The sequence below is a fragment of the Hyalella azteca genome, unplaced genomic scaffold, assembly GCF_000764305.2.
Source record: "Hyalella azteca isolate HAZT.00-mixed unplaced genomic scaffold, Hazt_2.0.2 contig1122, whole genome shotgun sequence".
In the NCBI taxonomy this organism is placed as follows: domain Eukaryota; kingdom Metazoa; phylum Arthropoda; class Malacostraca; order Amphipoda; family Hyalellidae; genus Hyalella; species Hyalella azteca.
In genome coordinates this window covers 1-16,976 of record NW_025931453.1, presented here as the reverse complement: position 1 = coordinate 16,976, position 16,976 = coordinate 1, and the positions used below count along the sequence as shown (strand labels likewise).

The following is a 16,976-nucleotide window of genomic DNA, read 5'->3' as shown; positions in this document are numbered from 1 at the left end:
CCTCCCACCGCATCGGCCACTTGCTGTGTCGCAGCCGGAACCCTGACTTCCTGCTGGACATCATCACCCGCCAAGGGACGTCACAAAGCATGCCGTGGCTGGCTGAGCTCGTGCAGAGCCACGAGAACGCCTTCTCCATGCTGCCGGTGCAGTGCCTCTGTGAGTTCCTGCTTAGCGAGTCCGGGACCAGCGGCGTCGGCGACTCCCTCAAGCACCAGCAGCTCGTGCGCCACCTCAGGGCTCTGCTCCGCACCCCCGTGCAGGTCTGGGGGTTGTCAGTGCATGTTTTTTTTTTGGGGGGGGGGGTTCTTGGTGGGCTGCCTAGATCTGGGTAATGAGCCTTAGTTATGAGCCTGTAATTTAGCCTTTGGATATCCAGCCCAGGTCTGGAGCTGTCATGATTTGAGCCTAGTGCGGTTCAATCTTATGTATGCTTGTGAGTTGTCTGGTTAGGTTAGGTCCTTCCTTATTGGTTATAATCCCTATAGGATGCACTAACCTACAAAGCATAAGAAATAAAAAGCCGTCTTGACACGAGTTTCTGATATCTAGAAGCGATTTTAAATCTACCGTCCGTAAGGCCAGTCTAGTCAAGAAAAGTACAAGAATCGGCGACAGGCCTATCCAGGCCTATTTATTTAATGCCGAAGATACTATACTCTACTACTATACTAACTGACGATGGAGCTGGACTCCGAAACGTTTTCTTTAAAGATACTATGAATTTTTGTGGAGTTTTCTTTGCTATTAGGTTTTTAGTGAATTTGCGATTCAAGCAAACGAGTGATATTATTACTTATATACGTTCAAAATACATCTATATTAGATATGAGACCTCTTAGGACCTGACTGACTATTCAGTTCTGAAGGAGCGTCTAGGTACAAAGGTCGAAATTTTAGCTTTTCCGGTTTTTATGCTCATCTTAAAGCTTACTTTCTGACGCATCGAACGGTACTGGAACCATCTCTGCACGTTGATTTATGCACTCGCAACAGATCCCGTAAGGGGGGAGGTGTCCGGGCTCCTTCAGTAAAGTTAAGGCGGAAATTAGCCGGCCGGGCACCATAAAGGGGATCGACTGATGTAAAGCGGCCAATTATGACATTATCCAGTTCTTATACTCATCTTAAAGCTTACTTTCTGCCGCATTGAACGGTACTAGAACCATCTCTGTACGTTGATTTATGCGTTCACGACAGATCCTGTAAGGGGGGAAGAGGGTGGAAGGCCTTCAGTAATTCCGAAGGGGGAAATGAACTATAAAATGTGTTCTTCAATCGGCTAGAGCTCAGTAACCTTACAAACAGCACGCGGGATGGCGTTCATTTAGTGGCTCCATGCACCGATGACTGACTTTGAAGTGTGTTGACGCTTACTTTTAGTATCTAGGCTACGTTACGTGCCTTTACGTGCCGCGCGCTGGTTTTTTGCCTCTACTGAAAAGTTGCCAAAACTGAATACCTCTCTCACGGCAATCCCATCTCCTCCTACAGTTTTGAAGCTACATCAATGAGGCATATACCATTCGATTTGGAAAGGAAAGATCTACAAACTTCTCCTAAGCGTTTATTTTGCAAAAAGTGGGGGATGGCGGGGGTAAAATTCAAAAATTTCGAAATATATCGGAAAAAATGCTCCCACACCCACAAAAATATAAAATCCAAACAACCACTAAGTGACGTTTTTAGATATAGCTTTTACGCATCGAATGATATGTGACTCGATGTTGTAGCTTGAAAATCCTAAGATGAGACAGGATTTCTAATGTACCCCCTTTTTGGCAGTTTTCTAAGAATTTCGCGTTTTCTTTCATTTTTTCGAAGAATTCACACGCAAAAAAGTCTTAGAATTCTGTTTTACATACGTGTACCAAATTTCGAATTGACACGTCAGTAAATAACCGAGATTGAGTTGTCCCTAGACGCTCCCCTTACATTATTATTGATACAGTTATTCTTATTTTATTATTGCTCTTTCACCCCTCCCTTTCCTACAGCCTCCATTCTCGCCAACCTCCTCCTCTCCCTCATTCTCCATGCACTCTCCAAATATCGCACTCTTCATTGCAGGAATATCTCACTCGCAAATGCACACTCCATTGCAATCCATTCGTCTCCCGTTCGCTCATACATCACACCATCACCCACATCCAGGATTACTCACATCATTTCCAGTATTTCCCTCTCATATGCATCACGCTTCATCATCGAATGCTCCACAGTTTCCCTCTCACTTCTGTCACTCAGTGACAGCATCGGTAATATTATTAACATGACCGCCGGGTGCGGGAATGTCGGTCCTGATATGTTATAAATCGTGATTAAGCCTATGGAATATCAAAATTTTGAGAATTAGTACTCAAAACTCCAAAAAGGAGAAATATTGAATAGATTTTACGTGCGTTATGGCAGCAATGGATTAACAGAAGAAATCTCCAAATTTAGCGGAAAATAATGCTTCTGCGACATAACCTGTTTTCAGAGGCGGAATGTAAATGTGATCTGCCAAAGGCAACAGCTAGTATTTATTTAGTAAAATGTAAACAACTACTACAGTCGTCGGTTGGCAACGATTGAGTGTGTGTATAACAGGTCAATCTTCAAAATTTTACACGGCGTGGTCAATTCTCGGCAAAATTGAGTTTGCTGCTCATGCGATTGCGATGAATAGTTGTTGAATTAACTAAGTTTGTGTATAGTACCTATAAGATGGAGCGAAAAACAGCAAGAGGCGTGAAACCCAAAAACGTACCTGTCGGCAATTTAATTACTTTGGGTAACAAGTCGGCAGTAAGAAGTGAAGCTGAGAAAATCGTACCCTACCCGATTGGCAAACCTGGAGGTATGCTACTTGATCATAAGTATTTGGCAGTTCTATCCTATTGAACTTACCAAGAAAAGATTCAAAGTCAAATGCAAAATTGTTTAGTTTTTTGTTATGTTTTGACTTATGTTTTAAATACAGGATTAATATTTTCTACTTTTTACTAACATTTTTGAATAAATTTAAATATTGTGGCTCAATCATGCTCTTTCATTAAAAATTTGGAGGTTAGCCTATTCTAGCTAGAATCTTTTAGTTCTGTAAATGGCAGGAAAACTTGAGAGTCAGCTGGCTGTGGCTTGCCAGGCTTGAAAGCTTGAGGTAGGCCTAGTTGTTTTCCAACTAGGTAATTTGCAAAATTGCAATATTGGGCAGAAGTTTCTTATAACCAGGTATCTACACTTTTCAATGTGCTGGCCACATTACATACCACCAAACTCAAAAGGGGTAATAAGGGAAGTTATTAACAAAAAGCGCTTAAAAATTTTGAGCATTTTTTTGTTAACAACTTCTTACTATGAAACATTTCAAACAAATATAGGCTCATTTTATAGCTCTTTGCAAGGGCTATCAAATGGCATTTGCAAAAAAATTTTGTATGCTATTTGTAAGGTGCCAGACGCAAAATAGAACCATCCTGAATTACCCTTGGGAACGGGGTAATCTGGAGTCTGGACCAGGCTGGAATTCTAAAATTCGAGGTTCACATAAAAAAAAAGTGTTCCGCCTTAAAAAAAACGTTCCAGGCAAACTACTATGCCAACTAGAAACAGGTTTGCAGGCCATCAGAAATCGGCTTCGGTTGCGGTAGCTATGATCGTATGAACGTCAAGTCGGCAACACAGAGAAGGTCCCATGCAAGATTGTTAATTGCGCGCGTTACTCACAGTCTCACAGATGAGCAAGAGGGATGGATCTACAGAAGGAAATGCTATTTACTCGCAACATAATAGTTTTGAATTAAATATAAAAAAACATTTATGGCACCTATTTGTTACCTCAGCTTTCAAATTGAGGAGACACTCATCGGCAGTTGGAGAAACTTCTCGAAGAAAAGACAATGCACAACAAACATGACACTTCACAGTTGACCGGCTAGAATAGACTCGATCGTCAATAGAGTACTCGAAAGTCAAAAGTTTAGCATTCAAACCTTTAGATTCTGTGAACCTTGTGATTTCTTCATTATTAAATTTGATTGGATTCTTGTGACTGTTACGTTGGACGCGTTCAAGCGTTTATTGGATTCTTGTTACTGTGATGATGCAAGCACTGTTTTTTTCAAAGAAACAGCTGTGGCATCTTGCAGAGACTCATCAGTGATGAGGATCGACTGAAAGTGGAAGTGTGCTGGACGTTCCAGATTTTTGGGTCCTGCTTTCCAATTTGCTATGTTTACCAGTTAATATATTACCCCTCTGGATTTCCACACTGGTCTGGACACTTGAAATAAAACTAAATTTTGAAATGTTTGAAGCATGCAGAGTGTACTCATCCGTTATACTAACAGTACTCCAAAGTCTTCCTCTTTCATTGTAGATGATGTAGATGTAGAATAAATAGCAGTTTCTGTGTTTTTAACTTCTTTACCTTTATTGATATGAAATCACCATACTCATTAATTACTGTATTATTGATGTGATATTACCATTTCCATAAACATGCCATTGAGCATTAACACAGCATTTACAACAACCTTGTCTACTGCAAGCTTAAAATCAGCAGCCTCAGCCGTATAGCATTTCTTCTGTATCTGTAAGCTTACAGGACAGCTTGTAATTTCACACCATTTTAATTGGGTCAAGTGAATTCACTATAGAAAAAATTGCAAAAAACATACCTGAAACAGAAAGGAATGTTTTAGTAACAACCATCATATATTTGGAAAAATAAGTCATAATTTAGCTTAATTACTTCTCATTCTATGATGCCCAGTGCACAATTCTATACAACATTCTGTGCACTATTTTGTGATCCGATGATGCAAAAATTTTTTGATAAGTGAAATTTTTTGCTGAGCAAGGTAAATGTAATCAAAATTCTTTGTTGTTAATCAATTTTTTTGTTAACCCTTTAGCGGGCAAGCATTGAAATATCCAGAAATTAAAATTTCAGAAACCATTTCAAGAAAGTAAGAAGTATTATACAATATATTTATTTCTATGAATTTTTGCAAATTTTGCCTATTGAAGGTTTAAATCGCACTTGAAAAATTCAATAAATGTGATCAGTACAAAAATTTTTCTTTATAATTAAAATTCAGTTTATGCAAATGAAAAGTTAGAAACATAAAAATATAATTTAATTAAATTTAATCAAGTTGCCAAAATAAATAAATATATATATCGTTACTTCCACCTTTTGAAGAAAATGCGGAAAGAGCGTCAATTCCATTGTCCGAGTCAAAACCTTCATTTAAATGCTCATATTTCAATTTGTGGAGTTTGCAGCTGGTGATGCTATAGATAGAACGATGATCAGATAATTAGTGATTGACTGAGGCATTATAAGGATGCCTCAAAAACAAACAGGAAGCCGTGGTGAGGCTTTTTGTGACGCGATTTCAAGTGATCATATATGGTAACTTACCCGTGAAAGGGTTAACTGTAGCCTTTGCTTACTGAGGTTAAACTGTAAATGCATTTTTAGGGGTGTCCCTTATTACCCTGTTGCGTGGAAATGGCTGCAAATTTTTACTGGAATGAGCTAGAGGCAAATTCTGTCAATCGCGTTTTCAAGCCAACACATGTGTGCAACTTTTATGTAAGTAAAATTTTTTAATATGGCAAATATTTTTTTTTTGCTCCAGACCTTTGTAGAGGTACTTTTCCAAAATTGCACTTTTTTTTCAGCAATTTTTTAGAGATAGTAAATATATGATTTCTTAAATAGCTTTATACATAATAGATACCGTAGTAAAAATGTTGAAATTAATGCACCACTATTTTTAGTTTTGCAGTATTTTCATTAGTTTAGCAACTACCTACAACATTTGTACAAAATGTGGGAGGCATGTCCCAAATTACCCCGCCCATCCCTTTTTACCCCGTTTGATGGTATTTCTCATATTTATATGAGTTAAAGGGATAAAAAATCAACAATAATTTCATTTACTCAAATATTAAAGTATAAACATGGGAAAATTAAAACGTACCTTTTTAATAAAAATTTCATTAAAATCTGGTTGCAAATTAGATGAGCCAATTGTAAGAATTTATTTCAAAGATCATCAGACAAATTTGCTTGATATTTAGATTTCATATACCGGTACTTCATTTTGGAAAATGTTTTTTCACCATCACACTAGTATGTTCTATGTTGAAACAAAAATTGACACAAAACTACAAGCAAACTTTATAAAATTTGGAAACTGATGTGGCTGCAGGCATTTATAAAACTCAATCAGATTTCCTTCTCTATACTTATCCTTCAGTCTGTCATCTGCCATGAGATCAATGATTCCCATTTGAAATTGAGTTAAAAGATTTTCAGCATCATAGTCAAATGGATTATGAAAGAGCCTGCATGATTTCATTTGCTTTGTGATCAAGGTCAGCAAATCATTTCTGAAACTGTTTATTCAAATCTGAAATCATTTCATTTGCAAATGAAAAAGAAAATTAAACTTCACTTTCTGTATGAAATTTTTCACAACATGGAAAATGAGCAAAATTCTTAACCTTCACCTGGTCCTGGCCTTCAAGTAGTGCAAGTTTTGCTCTGAGCCTCTGAATGCCTTGACATGAAAAAAGTAGTCACTGATAATTTGTTTTGCCTTGCAATTTCAGATTCAAGTTATTCATATCACTTGTCATATCTGCAAAAAAATGCCAGTTACCAAATTCATTCACATTCTGATAATAATGGCTGAAGTTTATTGTTCTCTCTAAGAAATAAATTGGTTTCTAATCAGAGTTCAAAGAAATGTGAGAAAACCTTTCCACAACTAAGCTATCTAACTGCTGTTTAATAAGGCAAGTCAACAAACTCTGCATTCATTTCTCTCAAGAATTCACGAAACTGGTGATGGTTGAGTGCATGGGATCAAATGAAATTACCCACAGAAAAATGAATTTTGAATAATTCTGTGATGTGATTTGTACCATAATTATTTTTTCAAGGCCACCATGCCGGGATTTGTTTGGGCGGCCAGATGTGGCCTGTTGGCCATAGTTTGGTGACCACTGGGTTAAATGATTGTTCTACATTGATTTAAAAAAAAACTAAAAAGCATAGGAAAAATAGGCCAGAAATAAAAAATTTATCAAAAAGCCAAGGTGCAGAACATGTAGGATTTCACAATCTAGACAGTCACTTAGCTCCACCTTCATGACTGGAGTGCTTTACACTTGAAGGTATGGTGGAAAATGTAGAGGCAAGGTGGAGTTCTATAAAATGGTTGGTCATTTAGATCCACCAAGGCGGCCAGAGCGCTCAAATGCTACTCACTTGAGCATGAGGAAAGCTAAACCCCTGTGCTCACCAATACGAGCGGGTCAGCATCAGCAGCAGTGTGCTTGTTCTGCCAGTCCTGTTACAATAGGAATGGGACAAGTGTGCTGCTGCTGCTGCTACCACATTGGAATTGGCAAAATTGTCTGTGAATATGGGCATTTCTATCTTTTGTCTCATTCATAGATGGCTGTCGTCAACTGGGGTGACTTTGGCCACACCTACAACAGAAACAAATGGCAGCAAACCAAAATAATACATAAATGTTGGCCAAAGTCACCCCAGTCACTTTGGCCAATGTTCATTTATTATTTGTTTTGCTGCCATTTGTTTCTGTTGTAGGTGTGGTCAAAGTCACCCCAGTTGATGGTACTGCCCAATTTTTTTTAATTGGTTTTAACTTCCTTGTCATTTTTGAAGCCACTAAATTTATGCTATTATCAATGCCGCCAAAGTTGCTTTGCTCCAATGAAAAATATCTACATATTTATTGAAAATTTATTAAATACAAATATTTTTGATCATAGAAAGATAGTTGAAATTTTTTTTAAATTTCACTCAGAGTATCAGGTTTAGAATATATCTACTTTTCAAATTACAGCTAAAGCTTTTCCTACATTTTTGGAGCTAGTCTCATGCTAAATGAATTTAGTCAAGAGAAGTGCATGATAGAGTTGCAAATTTTTGAAATAATTGAAAGCTTGTCACTTAGGAGCCACAAGATTTTGTTAAAAACTAGTAATTCTCCAATCTTGCAGAGTAACTATAATGAATTCTGATTATTAATATTTTTACAGTAGTACAGAGTTCCAAAACATTAAAAAAATATTTTTAAACAAAATGAATTCGGTCATTTTCATCTAAGCATCCTGTTTTGGCAATGCCTAATTAATATGAAAAATGTTTTCTGCAGGAAATCAAGGTTGTTCATAGGTATAGTGAGATGCTTAACATTCTCCATGAGTTGGAGATTAAATGAGATGATTTGATATTAAAGGGATTTGAGATGATTTGAGATGATTTGATGAGACGATTTGATAATGATGATTTGATAAATGATTTGATTTGATAAATGAGATGATTTGATATTAAAAGCTGCAAACACTTTGTATGCAATATACGTTCTATGGAACTGCTGGTGTAGCTGCTCCACTAAAATATTCATGCTTAAATGAGCTGAATTTACTTCGATTTTTTCAGCTTATGATTAGTTTTTTATCAATGATTCTAGTAACCAATGCATTTAAACATTTCTTATTCAATAGAGCAATACTTTTAGATCCCTGAAAAGCATCTTAAGAGATGTATTCACAGTTTATATGTATGATCTGCTAATGTTATGTGTGCAATCTCCGGCATGACTAACTAAAATCATTGTAGCCAAAAGTGGCGCAATGTATTATTGTTCAGCGAAATAATTTTGAGATTTTACAATAGGTATGCCTCCAGTATAGGTACCTATAGTATCTGTGTATAGTACTCAATCAGGAAGTTTCAATATGAAGTCTCAATATGAAGTCTCAATATGAAATCTCAATATTCATGCATAGTAGTCAACCAGAAAATCATTAACAACAAAGATGTGTTGTGTGCAGGAAGTGTGACCGACAGAGGGCGTGATGTGGCAGGTCCATCTTCCCTGCACAGCAAGAAGCCCATCAAGCCTGGTGGCTACATCATAGTACTCAATCAGGAAGTCTCAATATTCATGCATAGTATTCAACCAGAAAGTTATTAACAACAAAGATGTGTTGTGTGCAGGAAGTGTGACCGACAGAGGGCGTGATGTGGCAGGCCCATCTTCCCTGCACAGCAAGAAGCCCATCAAGCCTGGTGGCTACATCATAGGCCTGCCAGGCCGATCCAATGTCCTGACCAAACCCACCCCAGGCGAGCCAGTGAACGTCCTGAGCGAGGAGTGGGAGAACATTGCTGAGGAGGTGGACGGCAGCGAGCTCAGCCTCTTCGTTGACGCTGCAGAGACTGATGAAGACTTTGAGCGCACAGAAGCCCTACTTTGTGGTGCCATCAAGATGCTGAAGGCTTCCAGGGCCAAGCCTGACGTGCCCCACTGCTTCCACTTGATGGTGCTGGCCAAACTCAAGCCTTCGATGTTCTCGAGGAGCATGCTTGTGACGGATGCTCTGTGCTCGCTACTCAGGAGGGATCACGCCATGTCTTTCAAGACCAAAAGCAACCCTAGCGTGGCCGTGATGGCCGCCAGCATCCTGCTCATAGCCCATCAAGAAGAACGTTGCTGGCCCGAACAGTTCATCAGGGCCTTCATTGATGACTCCCTTGGAGAACGCGTGTGGGTCGACATGGCTGAATGCAAGGGCTTCGTGGACAATATAATCACGGCCTTCAAGACAAAAATGCCGCCTAAGAATTTCATGTTTCCCGACATGGCCCTCGGGAACCGTCCCGACTGCCCTTCGCCACCAATCTCCACCTGTTCTGGTGGAGGGGAGTCGGGAGATGGTGATTCCGAGATGTCTCTGGAATGCAAGGAGAGTCTGGACGTAGCCGTATCCAGCCGCTATTTTACCATGATTCATCGTGTTGAAGAACTCGTTATGGAGACTGTGCATAACCAGTTCTCCCTACGTCACCAAAACGTGGATTCCGTGGCTCGGAATTTCATCAGGTTTCTCTCGTCTGTCACTGGCATCATGGAAGTTCGTAAAATAGTTTCTACTAAACTCGAGAGTTGGTTACAGAGTCCTAAACTGCAGCGCCCTGCAACTGAGCTTCTCATGTCCTTGTGCATGAACTGCAACACCCACTTGCCTGCTGATGTTGAGACCATCGGCCACATAATCCGCTTCAGGATAAAGCACAAGCCGCTGCTAAACCAGTACATGTCGTGTCTCAAAGAGCTCCTCGCTGCCCATCCTGATAATATCCAAACCGCAATCAAGAACACCATCTACAACGAGCTCTCGAACGCCAGGAACCCGAGCAACATGCCCATATTGTCCGTTATATTCCAGTTCGCCCCTGAGCATTCCGCCATCACGCTAGCCGAGGAGTTTCAAGAACTCTTCTGCAACAAGGAAGATTTTCACCGCGCCTTGCGCATGCTCTTTAGAGAGATCGTCAGGGGCCTGCGGTATGACATGCTATTTCAGAAGTTCTGTCAGGGTCTTATGAGTGAACCTAAAGATCCTTTGGTGATCCGCGAGAACCCTGAGATCTGCGAGCGCATGTTCTTTGGCGTGACCGACATCATAGTCATGGTGATGTTTGTGGCGATCTCCCCGGCCGTTCGTGAGAGCGCCATGCTGCTGTTCCGGGGGGAGCACCGCGACTTGGAGTGCGTGAGGCGATATCAGGAGATGGTGTCGAGCATCCAGCAGGACGCCATGTCATGGATGCTTAAAACCGTGCCTAAACTATTCAGTCCCAGCAAGGACGACTACATGAGAGCCTTGCACAAGCTGCTCATGATGGACCCTCCCGACACCTACGCCATCAAGGACAATTACCCCGCCGAAAACGACCGACTTCTCTTCGTGAAGCTCGCTTCAGAAGTGCCGCTGAAGCAGGAGACGCTCATGCGGCTGCTCATGATCGCCGTCACCAAAGATCAGTGGGTCAAGCCCCAGGATCTGATCGAACTTGTGGACAAGCTGATCAAACGCGCCACGTCATTGCCCATGGAGGACGTCGAGGTGCTTCACATTGACGATCCTAAAATCATCGACCTCATCTTCAACCTGAGCCTCTACATCCCTCCCGAGAGCGCTTACTTCCCCCACGGGTACCGGCCCCCTAAGATGGCCGTCACGACTTCCTACTGGAAGGCGTGGACGATGTTGCTGCTGGTTACAGCCCATAACCCTGGCGTGTTTGGGCAATTGGCCTGGGAGTCGTACCCAACCCTGCGGATGATGATGGAGATGTGCATAACGAACTCGTTCGTGTTCCCATTGCCGACTCTCTTGGCGGCAGGGGAAAAGGCCGAAGACGTAATCAACCATGAGCATCTGCTGGTCGCCAAAGACAAGGAAGTTATCTTGCAGCTGGAAGAATACCTCGCCCAAAAAACCATTAATGAACAAAACAGCCTCCTGGTCTCCCAGACCATGTCCATGGACTACCACGGCGTGGCGCGCAAGCCACCCCCCGCCGTCATGGACCAACTCAAGGCCTTGAACGCCTCCCACCGCATCGGCCACTTGCTGTGTCGCAGCCGGAACCCTGACTTCCTGCTGGACATCATCACCCGCCAAGGGACGTCACAAAGCATGCCGTGGCTGGCTGAGCTCGTGCAGAGCCACGAGAACGCCTTCTCCATGCTGCCGGTGCAGTGCCTCTGTCTCACTCCTGCTGGAGGTGAGTGCTAAGGTCCTGTAGGAGTAGGAGACTGCAGCCCTGCAGACACCTCACTCCTGCTGGAGGCGACCCATTGCGTCCCACTCTACGACGCAGTGCGTCTGTGCTGCGTCCTCACTGCTGACGGTGCTGAGGGCGGCCGTCAGCAGTAAATAAGCTTACTTAACAAACTTATTCTTATTTATTAATATGTTCTTACTTCAGAAACACATTCTTTCATTCAATGCATATTCTTGATTTCAAAACATGATCTTATATAAAAACAAATTTTTACGTACAATATAGATTATTTCATTCAAAACATATGCTTGAGTTCGAAAGATAATCTTCGAAAAAAAATATTCCTATGTACGAAATAGATATCTAGTTGTATTATGAATTGCACAGTTGAAAGTTGAGCTCTCGAGTAGTAAGTAGAAAGTAGTGAGTAGTAGTAGTAGTAGTGAGTAGTAGTAGTAAGTAGAAAGTAGTGAGTTGTAGTAGAAAGTAGAGATTAGTAATATTAAGTAGGAAGTAGTCCTTGACTGGAACGTGCTGTTGAATTAACTACAAGTGTTGTTACAGGTGTGGAGCAGGAGGCGGACCTCAGCGACCACACGTGGCTCCTCAAGCACCTCAAGAGCCTGCCTGCCTTCCCGCAGGTATTGTGGTCCTTATAATTGTGGCCCAGTCATTGTTATTGTGGTCCCGTCATTGATATTGTGGTCCCGTCATTGTTACGCCCCTCACACACGCCCCTCACACACGTCCCTCACACACACGCCCCTCACACACACGCCCCTCACACACACGCCCCTCACACACACGCCCCTCACACACACTCTCTTATACACATCTAGATGTGTATAAGAGACAGTGCATGAACTGCACGCAGGTTAACAAGAACAATGAACACTGAGGACTAACTTCCCATTAATTTGGATTCAGCTAAAAGAAGAGGGAAACAATGGTAAGGATTTTACGGATGAAGCATTTAGAACTTTATCACAAATAATGAACGCGTAATCTAGCGTGTAAACGATAACAAAACTAACAGCGTAAGAACGAAAACAGAACTAACAGCGTAAGAACGGTNCGCTGCCACGAACGCGGCTCTGCGGGCGGCCATGCAGGTCGAGACTGAGCCCAGCGCCGTCAGCGCCTACCTCAGGTTCCTGGCGACACACACGCGCGGCGACAGCGTCCAGGACCAGAGTGGGCTGGTGTCGGACCTCGCCCAGGTGGGTGGGGGGAACAGAGTGGGCTGGTGTCGGACCTGGCCCAGGTGGGTGGTGACAACAGAGTGGGCTGGTTTCACATTGCGGGCATGTGGGTGGTGAGTGCGGCATCAGAGTGGGCTGATAAGTGGGCCCTCCCGGTTATTAATCATAATTATTACTTATCATTACCTGCTATTACCTGTTATTTCAGGGTGTAGTGTAGTGCCTCTGGTTAACGTAATATGTTGCATGCAGGTGATCGTGGAGCGATGCACGATCTGCAGCGCCATCCTGCCGCTGCCCGACCGGCCGAGCGCGTTCGCCCACGCCCCCAGCTCCCTGAACGCCTTCTTTGTCATCTTCGTCAATTACATGCGGGCCGTCAAGCTGCCCTGCACCCGCGAGACTTTCTCTTGGGCTGACAACCAGGACCAGGTACGGGACCAAACCTAGGAGCAGGCGATGCCTTAATTTTCTCTTGGGCCCACAACCAGGAACCGGTAATGCCAGGGCCCACAACTAGGGTTAGGATTAAGCATGGACCCGCAACCAGGACCAGGTAGTGTCTGGGCCGTCATGCAGTACCAGATAAGGGACATCAAGCGGGACCAGGCAATCCCTTGGCCCACGACCAGGACTATTCAAGGCCTGGTTTCTTCCTGGGCCGCAACCAGGACCAAGTAATGCCCAGATTTTGCTCCTGAGCGACGATAAGATACAGAGATACATGTCCGGGCTAGTAACCTGAATCAGCTATTTTACTCCACATGTTTATTGCAACTTTTATTGTCTATTAAAACTTCGTTGTTTAGTAATTTTAACTTTTTTGTTTATTACAACATTAGTTGATTATTACCATTATAGTCTCACGATTCGTTAATATAACCAGGACGGAACTGTTCAAAACCATCCTCATATTCTCAGGTGCGCGTGCAATGGGCCAACGGAGAACAGGCAATCCTCCACATCCTTGTCATCCACGCTATCGTCATCCTCCTGACATATGGACCGAGCTCTTGCTCTGAGGGCCTCTTCCACGAGCTCATGGCCATCTGGTTCCCCGAGCAAATGCCACAGGCGTTCCTAGTGGACACGTCAGAGGAGGCTCTTCTCTTCCCCGACTGGCTGAAGCTCAGAATGATCAGGTCGTCTGTACCGCGGCTGGTGGACGCCGCTGTCAAGGTGGGCTGAAATACCTTGAATAGAAACTTGCTAAGAACTTGGAAAATAACCTTGACTGCACCTGTCCGCATACAGAGTTATGTTTATAATAATGACTAGAACCTCTGCCAGAACCTGCAGTGTGCCCCTGACCACCTTGTGGAAGCTGCCATCAAAGCATGCTTCGGTCAGAAGCTTAACCAGGAACTTTTAGATTGAACTTTTCTGCAACCGGACCAGAATATATCTTCGTATCATGTATGTTCTGGTCTAAAATGATCTTTCGTAGCTCTGTTGCTGAGTGAGACAGCGATGAACTATCATGGCTTAATATTAACATTGCTGATGATTGTAAGGTGTTATTTCGTACCTCCATGTTTGATTTGAAAATTGGATATTGGAGGGAGGAAACTTCCAAATTGAATGTAAATTGGAACCAGGTTACCAATTTCAAGTTATTAATGCCATTGAATTTGATTATAACTTCGTAGCAAATTGTAAAAATTTCTTAAATTTCACAAATGTGACGACAAAATCTAAGAAGTATTGAATGTGTCACCATGTTGACCTCTTCCTGGTCGTGGCGACCTTAGTAAACCCTAGCCATGGTCTCTGGTTCGAATGAACAACTGCGGATTGAACTTTCTGATATCCAACCTTGCGACCCTTGGGGCTCTTAATCCCTCCGTTGTCTGTCCCCAGGACCTGGAGCCCAGCCAGCTGGTGCTCTTCATCCAGTCCTTCGGCATCCCAGTGGCTAGTATGTCGCGGCTGCTGGCCTCGCTGGACGAAGCCGTGGTCTCGAATCTACCAGCGCTGCAGGACGCAGTCTTGGACAAAAGCCATAAAGCCTACATGGCCCAGGTGGGTGCTGTGACCTGGCCCAGGTGGGTGGGGGGAACAGAGTGGGCTGGTGTCGGACCTGGCCCAGGTGGGTGGGGGGACCAGAGTGGGCTGGTGTTGGACCTGGCCCAGGTGGGTGGTTGGGACAGAGTGGGCTGGTGTTGGACCTGGCCCAGGTGGGTGGGGGAACAGAGTGGGCTGGTGTCGGACCTGGCCCAGGTGGGTGGTGACAACAGAGTGGGCTGGTTTCACATTGCGGGCATGTGGGTGGTGAGTGCGGCATCAGAGTGGGCTGATAAGTGGGCCCTCCCGGTTATTAATCATAATTATTACTTATCATTACCTGCTATTACCTGTTATTTCAGGGTGTAGTGTAGTGCCTCTGGTTAACGTAATATGTTGCATGCAGGTGATCGTGGAGCGATGCACGATCTGCAGCGCCATCCTGCCGCTGCCCGACCGGCCGAGCGCGTTCGCCCACGCCCCCAGCTCCCTGAACGCCTTCTTTGTCATCTTCGTCAATTACATGCGGGCCGTCAAGCTGCCCTGCACCCGCGAGACTTTCTCTTGGGCTGACAACCAGGACCAGGTACGGGACCAAAACTAGGAGCAGGTGATGCCTTAACTTTCTCTTGGGCTGACAACCAGGACCAGGTACGGGACCTAAACTAGGAGCAGGTGATGCCTTAATTTTCTCTTGGGCTGACAACCAGGACCAGGTACGGGACCTAAACTAGNCTCTTCCACGAGCTCATGGCCATCTGGTTCCCCGAGCAAATGCCACAGGCGTTCCTAGTGGACACGTCAGAGGAGGCTCTTCTCTTCCCCGACTGGCTGAAGCTCAGAATGATCAGGTCGTCTGTACCGCGGCTGGTGGACGCCGCTGTCAAGGTGGGCAGTAAAACCTTGAATAGAACCTTGCTTAGAACTTGGAAAACAACTTTGAACCTGTCCGCATACAGAGTTATGTTTATAATAATGACTAGAACCTCTGCCAGAATCTGCACTGAACCCCTGACCACCTTGTGGAAGCTGCCATCAAAGCATGCTTCGGTCAGAAGCTTAACCAGGAACTTTTAGATTGAACTTTTCTGCAACCGGACCAGAATATATCTTCGTATCATGTATGTTCTGGTCTAAAATGATCTTTCGTAGCTCTGTTGCTGAGTGAGACAGCGATGAACTATCATGGCTTAATATTAACATTGCTGATGATTGTAAGGTGTTATTTCGTACCTCCATGTTTGATTTGAAAATTGGATATTGGAGGGAGGAAACTTCCAAATTGAATGTAAATTGGAACCAGGTTACCAATTTCAAGTTATTAATGCCATTGAATTTGATTATAACTTCGTAGCAAATTGTAAAAATTTCTTAAATTTCACAAATGTGACGACAAAATCTAAGAAGTATTGAATGTGTCACCATGTTGACCTCTTCCTGGTCGTGGCGACCTTAGTAAACCCTAGCCATGGTCTCTGGTTCGAATGAACAACTGCGGATTGAACTTTCTGATATCCAACCTTGCGACCCTTGGGGCTCTTAATCCCTCCGTTGTCTGTCCCCAGGACCTGGAGCCCAGCCAGCTGGTGCTCTTCATCCAGTCCTTCGGCATCCCAGTGGCTAGTATGTCGCGGCTGCTGGCCTCGCTGGACGAAGCCGTGGTCTCGAATCTACCAGCGCTGCAGGACGCAGTCTTGGACAAAAGCCATAAAGCCTACATGGCCCAGGTGGGTGCTGCGTTGGGTCTACATGGCCCAGGCGGGTGCTGCGTGTAGTTTTAATTAATATTTTAGGCCTCTCAACAAACTTATAGTGATATTAATGGCCGGTAAACAAGTATTTTCTGGGTCTTCTCTAATCAAATGTTAGTCATTTTTAAGGCTCTCAACATTTTAATTTCATTTTATTCATTTTTTTTCTTGGCAGTTACTGGAGGTGCAGCATAGCCGGGGCGCGGTGGGGGGCACCGCTTTCGCTGAGGTGTTGGGGGGCGCCAAGCCCGAGGACCCCCCACAGCGGAGGTCATCTCGCCCCCGCACCTCCCCCCTTCTCACCCCTCTCAACGTGGGTGGCCAACGTAACTGTTATCAAAAATTGTGACGACACAACTGATCTTATGAATACTTATATTATCAGTCTGCTTATACGGTATCGCA

The 16,976-nt window shown here is 43.6% G+C and overlaps 1 protein-coding gene across 1 annotated transcript; it reads left to right on the top strand.

The window, feature by feature from the left end:
- Positions 1-2,532: 2,532 nt before the first annotated feature.
- LOC108670710 (integrator complex subunit 1-like) lies at positions 2,533-16,884 on the top strand (the record flags this gene model as incomplete). The annotated part of the gene is made up of 10 exons (XM_047881671.1): positions 2,533-2,842; positions 8,872-8,951; positions 9,118-11,614; positions 12,179-12,255; positions 12,542-12,563; positions 12,683-12,834; positions 13,069-13,248; positions 13,738-13,995; positions 14,677-14,838; positions 16,747-16,884. Coding segments are annotated over exons 1-10 (3,699 nt in total), but the record flags the coding sequence as incomplete, so codon positions are not given.
- Positions 16,885-16,976: the final 92 nt, after the last annotated feature.